The sequence below is a fragment of the Cariama cristata genome, unplaced genomic scaffold, assembly GCF_000690535.1.
Source record: "Cariama cristata isolate BGI_N322 unplaced genomic scaffold, ASM69053v1 scaffold1193, whole genome shotgun sequence".
NCBI lineage: Eukaryota > Metazoa > Chordata > Aves > Cariamiformes > Cariamidae > Cariama > Cariama cristata.
In genome coordinates, this window is record NW_009607576.1 from 54,316 (window position 1) to 68,339 (window position 14,024).

The window sequence follows — 14,024 nt, forward strand, 5'->3', positions numbered from 1 at the left end:
CAAGTGAACAAAGCACACAAAAGTGCCAGAACAGTGGGATCCGTTCTATAGCTGCAAAATTTATGAATAGAGTGCACCAAGGACTCCATATTTACGGGGTAATTGGTTTTCAAGCAGCTACATCTGGATTGGAGGAGAAAAATTGAAATTGTGCTTGTGGATTAACATGAAATTTTACTGTAAACATCATAGTTGCCAAAGCTACAAAATTTATTAATATAATTTCATTTGTAGAAATCTTTTTAAAAGTCGTCAGAAAAATATTTGGATGTTTATCAGTACGGATGAATGATTCAATCTGCAGACACTAAGGGTCTTCTGAACGGTTGCCCATTTCTACAGCTAAGCTTAAACAACAGTTTCGTTAAATCTTCCTTTGCCTCTGTTTTAAATTTTTCACTAATGTGAGAATGGAAAGGTAATAAAATTCTTTTAAAAAGTAAATTCTTCAAATATTTTTGGCCTACCTGGAAGTATCACAATTCCTGTAAAAGATTCTCTCTTTTGCAGATCCATTCTAAGCCTCAGAAGATGCCTATGACTTTTTAAATAAAACATCATAGTTTGTGAAGCTTCCCCAAACAGAGAAGGACAGAATAGTGTACCTTTTTGTGTGTTATCCTCTAACTATTTTTCACTTAGGATGATCCCTGCTTTAGTCCAATGCCAGTGTTAATACTGAATAGTTTACAGGCAAGAAAATGCAGTTTCTAAAATCACTTGCAAAGCGTCCTGCAAGTGTATTCAATCTCACATAAAGAAGTCATCATTTTACCTTGCAGATCTGCCCTATTCTGGCATGAGTGGCTTTTCCGGTGTGCTCTCCATCAATTGCATTTTCACGGAAGAAGAAATAGATTTTGTCATCTTCTGGATTGTCACTCTCTGGTATCAGGTGAGCACTAATAAATCTAGGATCTGAGAAGACAATGCCATTGTGCATGTTACTACTCAATTAATTGAATCACTTACCTTCCTTATATAAACGAATTGTGATTTTGCTTCCCAAGAATCAATCTTTGCATCAAATGGCAAATGTAACTATGTTAGGTACATCATCACCCATTAACATGCGACGGGTATTTACGTTATTTTTAACACATAGAGGTGTTTCCTAAAGATATTTAATGAACAGATCTTAACTTTATTACTGGACCAATTAAACATTCATGAAATCTCTTTACAAATGGTTGTACAACATTACAGCATGGATTCTTAATTCCATGTATTTATTACTGACAGTTTTTTGTTTCTTTGGATTTTTTTTACTTTGGTCAATAATCTTTCTGTATGTGTCGCACATAAAATGAGAATTATTGAGACAAATGTAATTCCTAACCAGCAATAATGAGGAATATATAAAGAAAGCATTTTACATCTAGAAAAATATTATGTTGCTGTCAAAAACATTGAGTTAAAAACCACAGTTTTGATTGATATTGTCTACTCCCAGACTACGACACCCCAAATCCCAACATTTTTGTGTTTTTTTCAGAAGAGAAATGCATTTGTGAATTTCTGTTCAAGCTGTTGAAATGCTTTGTCTTGTCATTTTTTTAAAGAATTTTTTTTTCATAGGAAGCCTTTATTTCTTGACAATTAGAGTGACAACACTATTTAATGATAAAGATCAACAAATGAAAATACATAAAATGCAGACATACTGATCAGTTATGTTTAAAATGGTGGAAAGAAATTTTGAGAGAGAATTTTATAGAAATCATAACAGTAAATTCACACCAGTGGTGAATCTGGCTTATCACTGTATTTTACAGAGATATTTCAGCTGTTATCTTTCACTGTATTTGGCAAAAGTAGGCATACCCAACAGATTTACCAATCTGTTTTATAACCATTTTACATCCTGCTAGGATAATTAACTGTGAACTATATTTAACTACTCAGAGTCCTGTTCCTGTGTGAAATTATAAGCTATTTTAGTATCATGTATTAACATCTTTTCAGTGTATGTTTATTGCTATATAGTAATGGAAATAATGAGCTGTACTTTGTTTTGCCAGTTTGCACTAGCTGTCCCATGAAACCCATTACCTTATTAAGGATGGCAGTGTTTGTAAGCAACATATTTTTATGTATTTATATATATGCATGTATATGTTTAGATGTTTCTATTATATGAGTACATACTGCATAATTTTGTATGTGTGTATATATATATTCTCATGTACTCTGTGTCTGTGTGTCTGTATATACATATATATACACACACATATACACAGTAAACGAGAATGACCATAGTGGCTTAGACCAAGGTTTACTTAGATCAATATAAAGACGCCAACATATTCGAGAAGTAATTATCTGGGATAAAGAAAGAATATGGTAAGTACAAATAACACTCTCCCAGAAAAATCTCCCTTCCTCCAACTATTTTCAGTGTAGCTGATTCCCTGAGCTTGGTTGCTTTCTATGTGCTTGGTAACTCTCAACAGATTTTTCACCCAGTTGTCTCTTTAGACTCTTCTTGAACCCAAGCAAATTTCGAGCATTCATAGTGTCCTTTTGGAGTTTGTTCCTCATATACACAATCTAATGAACTAAAACCCACTTCTGATTTTGTGTTTTGAACATTGATCTTACTAACTTCATTTGGTGTCTCTTAATTCCTGTATTGGAAATACCCATAGTGTTCAAGATGCGGATGAATTGTGCTCTTATAGAAGGGCTAAAGCAATGATCTTTGTTGAATTCTCTGTTCTTTTTCTATTAATTCCTAACATTTAATATGGATTTGACAGTTCCTAGGCAGTAATCTGAAATTCTAATGGAACTTTATGTGCTATAGCCCCGGAACCTCACTCTTCATTGGTAGTGCTCAGTCCACAGCCCATCATTTTATATGTGAAGATAGGCATGCCTTCCTCATGGTTTTCCCCATGGTTTATCACTACATCATTCATCAAGAATAATTTAATTTGTCATTTGATTGCTTAGCTATCCAGTTGCATAAGATCCTTTTGTAATTCTTCACAGCCTTCCTTTGTCTCACTATGCTGAATAACTTAGTATCGTGTGAAAAATTTTCTCATCCTACTGCTCAACCTTTTTCAGGCTATTTATGAACATCTTGAACAACACAGGTCACAGAATAAATCTCTGTGGAACTGTGTTTATTACCTATTGTGTATTAAACATATATTTTTAGACATCTGAAAACATCAAAAATCTGTAAGCAGCTTAAGCCTTCCATCACAAATCCCAGTAACTTAAGCTGCTAAATTCGCTTCTTTTATTTCTAGCATGCATTTCATAGCCTTCAAGTTACACTGACAGGAGGCCCAAGATAAATAATGTCTAGACTATATTACACTGTGGTAAATATCTATTATTCTATATACAATCTACCAGGGCTTTGAATGCAAGTTGTATCAGAAGAAACACAAGGCTACAGTCTCAAAATTTCTGCATCGCAGCCTGTGGAAAGATACATCAGAGAAAGAGGATACTCATTAGTAGACAACTGTTCTGGCCTGCTGGATCTGGAGGACCTCTTGTCTGAATACACTGGTTTTACATTCTTAAGGTCTCAATGAAAAGGATGAAAAAAAAATCTAAATACATTCCCAAATGGTTGAATGATTTGTTTCTAGCGCAATGGCTTTTGTAAATCACAAGATATCAAATTCTAAAATAAATCACTATATTATCAGGCATCAAAAATCTAACTTTACATTGTCCTATGAAGATACTGTGGGGAGTCTCATTTGAGTCAATACTGTTGCTGATATAGTATGGGTTATATAAACTTGCCCTCGGTTAACATATTATTATTCTTTTCTTTCCCTCATAACTTTGCAAGTGAACCTAGAAACCGTAAAAGAGTCTAGTATTAAAGCAGGACTGATACAAGAATGATAGAAAAATAGATTAAGAAACTGAATATATGCATTTCAAATAATTCTGTCAGAGTGGTAGCAGAGAAGGGGTGGGCGAGGAAGGTAGATATAACTAACACCATAGCTAGAGTGCATGTGAATATGCTTTGTACACATTTCTTACCAGTGCTTATCTGGGATGAATTCAGATTTTCAATTAGTGATTAATAATCCTAACTACATATCTGAAAATAAAGCAGTCACACAGCCTCATATTAGAACACATCCATTGTACATCACGGAACAGTTTTTGTTGAGTAACACTGGTGTTTCTTGCTGAGCAAACCTCACATTCTTTCGCCATCTCATTAAATCAATATGTTTTAGTCAATAAAAGAGTAGTTCTTCATGTTATAAGGCCCTTGCTCTTGTTACCTGGTGGTGGTTTTTTTTTCCCCCACTTCCATATAACAGATCTATGTCTATGCAATGAAGCAAATAAAGGAAGAACAGGCTACATGTGTTCTGCGGCATATAGAAATAGGTTTGTTTCTGTTCAGAATTAATATAAGGATCATAAAAGCAACATCATGATCATATGTGTGGAGAGAAGGAGAGAAATACGGTTGATAATTTCATAGGTTATAAAGCTAAGAAGTGGGCTGTGTGAACTAGTGATCTGTAGCGTTTTCTTTATTGTTTCATTAGTGGAGGAGCTGTTTGACTTGCCAGAGGCTTGATGCACACTTGCATTTAACTCCAGGGCTTCAGACCATGCTTACAACTAACTGTTTAGGGTCATGATGACTTAATCAGCCAGATGGCCGACAGTCACGCAACATAACTCTCTCCATGGACTACGTTGCATTTTTTTATTCCTGTTCTTTGAGGAAGGGAAGGGAAGGGAGATGTTGTCCACAGATGAGGGACTTCTCCTTGACTCTCCTAATTGCTCACTCATGCAGCAGAAGAAAGAATGCAATCTTTGAATGTGTATGTTCAAGTATTGAGACTGCTCTGCCTTACCCTGCAAAATTAAACAGGTTTGGTATCAAGGGATCCCCATGGGAAGTTTGAAATAATTCAGTCAGGGTTGACCTATTTCATACATTCAACACAGCCACAAGGGAAGTGCTGGAATGAATTTCAAGCAAGTTTTACTGAATGGAAAGTGGGACTTTGATCCAAACCCACTGGTGACAACTATAAAAGTTGGTGCACTGCAGCTATTGTGGATAGAGAGGATGACTTCAAATTTCCGTGTATGAATTATCAGAAATTGCGCGACCCTAAAATTGTTTCCAATCCATGAAGTGCTCAGAAATGCTGTTATAATAGTTCAACGCTTTCTTGTTTAAAGGTAGTCTCCCATTGGCTAAAAGTCCAGAAAGCACATTTCAGGAAAATTAATTCAAGAAATAATTTGACGGCAAATATTTTGCAATGATTCATTTCTTTAAAATAAGCAGACAGTGTGGAAGAATGCTTTAAAAAACAGCATATGTCAAACAAACATGTCTGAAACATGTTTAAGCATGATCAAAGGAGAAACAAAGCCACAGCATAAACATGATCAAAATAAAATTACAGCTAAAAACACTTCTCTGATCTTGCAGCCAATGTGAACAAGCTAAAAATAAAAACTTAGAGTTTTATTTCAAACAATCAGCCTCAAGAAGCAAATTATTAAGGCACACACCTTTTTCAGTCTCCTTTTCCCAGTTGTCTTGGCTGTGGGGCTGTTTCTCAGATCCCACATGACACTTTTGTAACACCACTTTTTGTGTGCCCTCCTGCAATTACCAGCTCTGCAGACATTTCGCTGGCAGCAGCCCATTAAACTGTCCTTCATGAGAAATCTGGCTCTTTATGAAAACGACACCTTGGTCCAGCTGCCTCTATGATTTATATGCCATTGTTTGCTTAGTTAAGTAAGGGAAACATATTTTGCTTGTCTCGGCACTTCAGGTTGAGAAAAAGCTAAGGAAAATCGATCTGCATTGGTTCTTTTAGGAATGTTACTCTTTAGCAGCAACAACCGCAAAAACACACACACATCCCAATAGCAAGAAACAATAAAAGTCAGAAATTGGATTTCTAACTGAATTGTATTAGCATTTTAATGAAGATCTATAAACTTGAAGGCACAGAAATTACCTTTAGCTGTCAAGATTGAGTAAGCTGAACGAACAGAAGCTGGGGTCATCTCTTCATCACTTGACAGGAGCCAAAGGGCAGTTCTCTCAGGAAATGTTTTGTAAAGAGTTTGAACTGAATGCCCCTATTATTGTATATTTATGGTCAAAATGACTAATTTATCAGTTCAAAGCAAGAAAATTCTAGGAAACTAGGGAGATTTTACGCTCAGTAAAACTGCAATTGCTATAATTTAATGAAAAGTACTGGCGGGTGACTGGGACCCTGAGGAGAGGATTAGGGAAGCTGAAATTAAAAATTTAACATCAACAAAAATAGACAGCTACTCAGGACTTCATAACTACATACAGTGCCTGTCCACTGAGACCCAGCACAGAGAGCCAAACACTGTCCTCAGAAAATCTGAACTTCGAATCACAGTGAGCTCACAGAGAGAAGGACTTGCAGCATCAATGTGCACAGCACAACCATCTGCCATAGACACGCTCGGCAAGGTCATCAGAGGACAAAACTTTTCATATATGGTGATGAGAGAGCTAAGTTGGTTTGTGGTTTTACACACTTGAATGTAGTTTACAAAACACCAAAGCTTTTAGTGGTGTTGTTATGAAGTCTCTTCATTTTAACTCTTCAACTTTCACATCCTTCTTGTTGCTGATGACTCAGGCAAACACAGTTGAGCTCTCATGGATTCACTGCTTATAGCAAAGCTCCTCAGCAACATGGATGGCATTAGACCACATCCTCAACATGGGAATGCTCTTTGCACCAGGGATAACTTGTGGCTGTTATGAGGTTCTGTGAGCTAATATGAGGGTTCTGTGGTAACTTCTTGTCAGATGCTGACATGGAAGGTATTACCAAGGACAGACCACAGAGTAGAGATGTGATTTAAAGACACTGTTTTTAAAGCCATGGGTAGGTGGAGGTAGACATGCGGCATGCAGGCCATGCCTGATTAAGATGTTAGCAGACATCACAAGGTAAGAAGCCTTATGGTCACTTATTGATGTTGCAATGGAAATTCTCATCAGAAAGAGTTTTAAAGACTGATGATCTTTATCTAGCGGTTTGTCTTGAGTCAAGCCAGACTGATGCTGAGGAATGATGCTTTTAAAATAGTGTGTTAGCTATGACAGTTATTTTCTCCTTCTTAGAAGTCATATTCCTTTTTTTTTAATTTTTCAAAGACCAGTAAAGGCAATTTTGGTGACATAGTCAGATTATAATTTAGGCTGATAAGTTTAAGGTTTAGCTAAAGCTTCTTGTCATTTCAATTGCATTCATATTGTTCATTTTTTTTCTGAATCAAAACTCTTTTCAGAATTAAGAAAAAAAATATCTCCTCTCTGTAGAGTCTAGCTATTATGTTTCAGTGGTGACTTGTGTGAATTTTTTGTGACATAAAAAGATTACAGATTTTCAAGGATGGAAGCTATTAAAAAATAATATTAACATAAAAACAATACACGGATGTCGCAGCAACATAACAAGCAAAAAGACACACATTAAAAATGACACACAATGATTTTACACATGTAAATTCCTCTACATCTCAGTGCTACACTTACATATACAGCAACAGGAATCTAGTCGTTGTGTCTTTTCAGTGCTTTGATCTTGAGTGTCACCTATGGATCATTCTCATCGTGAGAGATGTTAAATCTGAATTAAGTGGTGGGTTTTTTTAAGGAATTACTGATTTACAGTTGGGGCAAAAGCAAAGAAGGGCAAGTGTAGTTCAGTGCATTAATAAGATACTAAGGCATATAAGCTCCACGCTGGCTGGATAGCTATAAGGAGAAGTGAAGAACTTTATAAGGTCAGTCAGGGGACTGAGCTACCAGGTGCACCTCCAGCAGCTCCTTAACACCCCCAGCCCCCTCCTCAGTGCCACAAATGACCTTAAGGGGAGGACAATATTAATTTGCAGTACTTAAAACCTCTAAAGTTGTGTAAATGAGCCTCTGAGTACCAGCCAAGGCTTAAATCACAGAACCACAGAATCAGTTTGGTTGGAGACCTCTGGGATCATTGAGTCCAACCTTTGCCCTAACACCGCCGTGTCAACTAGACCATGGCACTAAGTGCCATGTCCAGTCTTTTCTTAAACACCTCTAGGGATGATGACTCCACCACCTCCCTGGGCAGCCCATTCCAATGCCTAACGACCCTTTCTATGAAGAAATGCCTCCTCATTTCTAGCCTGAACTTCCCCTGGCGAAGTTTCAGACTATGCCCTCTTGTCCAGTCACTAGGTGTCTGGGAGAAGAGGCCGACCTCCAACTTACTACAACCTCCTTTCAGGTCACTGTAGAGAGAGAAAAGGTCTCCCTTCAGCCTCCTCTTCTCCAGGCTAAACAACTCCAGTTCCCTCAGCCGCTCCTCATAAGGCTTACCCTCGAGGCCCTTCACCAACTTCATTGCCCTTCTCTGGACTCACTCCAGCACCTCAATGTCTTTCTTGAAGTGCGGGGCCCAGAACAGGACAGAGTATTCAAGGTGCGGCCTCACCAGTGCCAAGTACAGGGGAACGATCACTGCCCTAGTCCTGCTGGCCATACTATTCCTGATACAAGCCAGGATGCCATTGCCTTCTTGGCTACCTGGGCACACTGCTGGCTCATGTTCAGTCGGCTGTCAACCAGGACCCCCAGGTCTTTTTCCTCATGAGCACTTTCTAACCACTCTTCCCGCAGCCTGTAACACTGCATGGGGATTTTGTGGCTGAAGTGTAGGACCCAGCACTTGTTCTTGTTGAACCTCATGTTGTTGATCTCAGCCCATCGATGCAGCCTGTTCAGGTCCCTCTGGAGAACCTCCCTACCCTCAAGCAGATCAACACTCCCATCTAACTTGGTGTCATCTGCAAATTTACTGAGGTTGCCCTCAATCCCCTCATCCAGATCATCTATCAAGATGTTAAACAGAACTGGCCCCAAAACTAAGCCCTGGGGAACACCGCTAGTGACTGGCCGCCAACTGGATTTGGCTCTGTTGACCACAACTCTCCGGGCCCAGCCATCCAGCCAGTTTTTTACCCACTGAAGAGTCCACCTGTCTAAGCCATGAGCAGCCAATTTATTTAAGAGGGTGCTGTGGGAGACTGTGTCGAAGGCCTTACTAAAGTCTAGATAGACAACAGACAGTGCCACTACCCCGAGACCTCTCCTCCTCTGCCTCAGAGACATAATTTGGTAAGAGTATTTCATGGGACTAACATTTTAGCTCAGGCTGGAAGGAGAAGGAAGAAAATGTTGATCTCTGATGCAACTATCAGTTTCTGAAGCCTTTGTTCTAAAGAGGCAACAATAGTTTTGATTCCCTGTAATGACTAATTATATGGTGAAGAAAAGTGCATACAAAAGTTCAGTAAAATTATAGCTTAATTCTCAACGTAAATTAGATTTCTCAAAAAACAATGCTTATGATCTACCCACCCTATTTAATTTAAAAGAGGTGATTATTATCTCTTTACAGAACAAACCAAAATTATCACCTCTTTTTCCACTGCTGACTATGTTTTAAGGTGTTGTATATCTATCAACACAATTAATTTTAAACTGATTTACTTGTCCCTCAGAGAGAATAACTGGGCAACTGAGAAAACTAGTGTCCTTCACAGAACAGAAAGTAAGGCTTGCAGCATATTGTCTCCATTTCGGAATACTTTAATACCAATTTTCTGTATTTCTTAACCTCTCTACCGAAAAAGCTAATGAGAGTTCCAGCTAAGAGTCTGTTTCTTCCTCTCTTGGTTGCTTATCTGAAGTTTTTGACATTGATGCTTGGAAATAAAAACATTGGAAAGCCTGTGCCTTAACTGTGTAACCTACATCTTTAGAGCTCTGGATCAGTGACAAAAACTAAATATCACAGTCTTTATATTAAAAAGTGATATATTAGGTGAGGAAGTGGAGCATGGAGGCACTGATGACAAAAGATGTTTCTGATTTGGGGTGTTACACACTTTTGGCAATCAGAGCTATGCTATGGGCCTGTCTTTTGTGAGCTCTGAAGATTCACAGGTGGAGCACAAGTCCCTGGAGATGCCCAAGCAAGTTTACGGTAGATGACCCAAAACTCCAAGACCAAACCTGTTCCTCTCCACTAACATAATTTTCTCAGGCCTTCCAGAATGCTGAGAGGTGTGTGATTATGTCTTGGTGGAATATTCTTCCTCTTTGCAACTTGGAAATTAGAGGGTATAAGAAAGTGTCCTGAAGACAGAGGGACCATGCTGCAGCAACACCATCAGCCAAACTCCTGACACAGCACATTGCAGGAGACAAGTCCCTGGCTGAGTGTTAGGAAAAGCTGAGGATTAACAAGGCAAACACATTCTAATCGGACAGCCTTCAGCAGTGCAATTGGCAAAAGCATGAATCCTCAAACTGAACAATAATGGCTTGACAAGTATGTCTTCAGCCTCCATATATCTCCTGAGACCTAAACTCCTAAGATTTTTCCATCAGCTCCATGCAGCGCACAACTCTGTCTCCAGCAGAACCATTTGTCCACACATATATTACTTTTTTCTGCCTACAATGAGAGCAAATATGGCCTTTGTGTCAAAAATCATCTATTCTGAAAACAGGAAGAAAAATTTCAAGTTTTGTACTGCCAAGTTCAATTTGAAGTGTGTGGAAGGGGTTGTGTAGCTGTAAAAACAATCTCCTCCGCAACGTCATGTCATAAAACTGGACAGGACTCTGCCACCATCGCAATTCTCAGGGAGGGATGTTCATTCATCGAGAAATGATCATCAGCCCAAGCCAGTTCCCAAGGAGTGATCCAGCAGAGAACACTCCTGCAGTGATTTCCTAACCTATCCAATCTCCTATAATTTCATTTCTTTGTTAAATCCTTTAGATTTGGCCACAAAATTGAGGTCATTTTGTCAAACTATGAAAAAGGTTTTGTTGTTATAATTAACTTTTACAGCTAGTGTAAAGCAACTTGACACAAAATCCATTCAAGTAAGATTAATGAGGGATGGCAGTAAAGACTGAAAAAAGGGCTGGGTGAATGACTGATTTTAACTGATTTGTCAGTGTAGCACAGCAACATAACATGCAGTAAGGCATCTGTAAGCGGAAGCAAAGCTCCTCAGCACAACCTGAGGTATTCAGTGTGATAGCATCTGTTACGACAATCTCTTTCAGCAGTCATGTGAGCATAATATGTGATTCCAACTTAATTTAGCTTCAGTTAACATAAGGTGTTAACAGGATTTGTACCCAACCAAAATAATGTACCAGTTTATTGATAATGTGAAACTTAGTTCTGCTCATTAAAAAAAAAAAAACAAACGATGAAGTCTTTGATAGCACAGGTGTGATGAAAACCATGCAGTTGCTTCAGATAGAAAAGTCTCGCAACATTACCTTTTGCACTGCTCTGTCATAAAATTGTTCTCAAACTCTGTTTAATTGGTTTGTACTTTTATTCTGTACAAGCAAACCCTCCTTTTTTTTATTCAGTGACAGCATATTAGAAATATTTGATGTAATTACTGTGGCTTATAAGAATGAAAACTTTATTTGAGTAACATTGTATCAGATCCAAAATTTTAGCATTTTTTAAAAGCAATGAAGAAGAAATTTGCAACACACTTGCTTGTGATGCATAAACAGCAGGGAGAGGAATTGGCAGAAAGTTTAGCAGAAGTATTTAAAAAGTAATAAAATAATTAAATGCAGTAAAAAATATAGGTCTTGTAATAAATGGGAAACTGTGGAACATTTTTTTAAAGAATGCTTTCTACTGACAGGTCTGGCAAAAAAAGTATTAAAGTTGAAAGTATGTCAAATATGGAGCAGAATCAAGTATTAATAATGACAACCCATTTACACAATCTTGTGAAAAAGTCTGGTGACTTACTAGTCCATGTAAAATATCTCATAGGAAGGTTTTGCACCTTTCCCTCTTATGTAGCTTTTTCTGCCTTTAGTGGAAATTCCTTTAGAGAAACAGGAGAATAGGAAACAGAGATCGAAGGGGTGGGTAAGTGAAGAGAGCTGTGCCCCATAACTGTCAGATTTTACAGTGTGTCAAATGTTATCATAGAGCTCAGGAAATATGATTAATCTCACTGACATCAGTGGAACATTTTTTACTATTTATAAGGGTATTGGATTTTGCTCAAACGTCAGTAAAAGAATCAATAAACATCAGTCCAAAGATATATGGCCATATTCATAGACAATGTATTATCATTGAATGCTTTGAACTATTTCATAAGACTTGTGGAGTGAATGGGAAAAATATGTAATCCAGTCTTTAAAATAATTTTTCTTCTGTTTTTCTGAATGACCACCTGTAAAAAAAGCTCTGTCCCTGAAAGTTTATCTGTTTTCTTCTTATATCAATTCCTCTAATAAAATCTTCCTACAGATCTTGCTGCACTTACCTGAACAGAAATCTTTACAAACCTACCAACAAGAAATTAACATTATATATTTAAACTTATGTTAAAAATAATGTTTTCCATAATCCAGGAATCTAACAAAAACACAGGCCAGCCTATCACTTTAAAAGGTAAATCAGAAAAGGAACTATTTTGTCTTCATTTACTTAGTATGCTTGTGGCAGCTCTAAGTTCTCAGGAACATCAAATTCTGCTGGATATTGTACCAGAGATGGTGGTCTCAAAAATTTACAGTTTAATCCTTACCTTTGAAAGAGATAATTTTCCCTATTAACACTACAAGACAACTCAACTTCCTAACATGTGAAACAATCAGCCTATAGCCACCAGTGATATGGACCTGAGAGCAGAGGGAAAAAGAGCTAAAAAAGGCTTACCAGCTGGCAGTTCAATTTTGGTGGGTTACTCTCAACAGTCTTTTGGATATGGAAACTTTCAGACAACACTGCTGCTTTTGAGACTGAAAGTGAGATTCTTAAAAGCAACGTTACCACATTTCAATAATATAGTCATTTATCTGTACACTATCGCATCATCTGAGGCATTCACTGCTTCTGACTATCAACTATTAGCTGGTGAATACCTGTGTACTTTGACATATCTTAAATGATACAATAAACTTTACTATATCTTTTTTACTGTATGGTATGTAAAGGCACTTATCTACAAGTTTAGAAAATCAAATCTAACAGCGAGCTGTTCAGCAAGGATAGATTTATATAAGTCTAGGGAATTCACTGGAATAGAAAGGGATGGAATACTTCTGACACCACTTTGAAACCTAAAAGCTATGCACTGAAGTCTGAGATAAGTAATAAAGAGTGCTCCATAGACCAAGGGGAAAAAGAAGTACCACTTTGGCAATGCAGCAAAATGGGAAGTTCAGGATCTATTTCACTGTCAAAATTTAAAGGCATCAAATGAATAACCATTTGTCAAGATTTTCTTTTTTATTGTGTGTGTGTGATCTGTCCATCATATCTGATAACTGCAATTCTGTGAAAAAGGCATTTGGGTCTTCTTTGTTTATTTTCTCTGTTATTTACTCAAACATGCTACCTTTACAAGTGAAAAATAAGTATCCATTTGTCTCTCCCATTTGTCCTTTTCTCTTCCTGTTCTCTCTTCCTTACACCACAGTCATGAATAAGACTCTATGGGCTAAATGATGCTGGTGGTGACATTGGTTTCACCCTTTTGTTTTGCAGGTGTTCCCTGTTGGAACCTGGGGAGGAACCCAGTGAAGTGGCTCAAGTGGGACTGGAACAGTATCTATCCTGGAAATATGGGCTTTTGAACTAAATTAAGAAAAATCACTAAAAGCTTTTGTATGAATTAAAACCCTGCAAAGGATGAAAACTAATCTCCTGGAAAATTACATGCCATATTAAATATACAGTTTTTTAACTAGGTATTTTCTCTCCTCCTCTGTTGGAAGGCTACAGAAATATTAAGATGTCCTACAGTTGCAACACTAAAGGGTCTTCAAGATGTAAGATTTGATATATCTTAGTGTTTCAGAAATAATGAAACTATAAAATCTGCAAGGAATTAACAAATATGAATTTAACTGCAACAGATGCTGTATCTACATTTCTTGA

General features: G+C 37.5%; 1 protein-coding gene across 1 annotated transcript in view; it reads right to left on the reverse strand.

The window, feature by feature from the left end:
- SEMA3A (sema domain, immunoglobulin domain (Ig), short basic domain, secreted, (semaphorin) 3A) overlaps nt 1–14,024 on the reverse strand; it is a 119,354-nt gene that overhangs the window by 33,710 nt on the left and 71,620 nt on the right. The window contains exon 6 of the mRNA XM_009696763.1: nt 776–918. Coding sequence (XP_009695065.1) covers nt 776–918 — 143 coding nt within the window. The remainder of the gene's footprint in view (nt 1–775; nt 919–14,024) is intronic.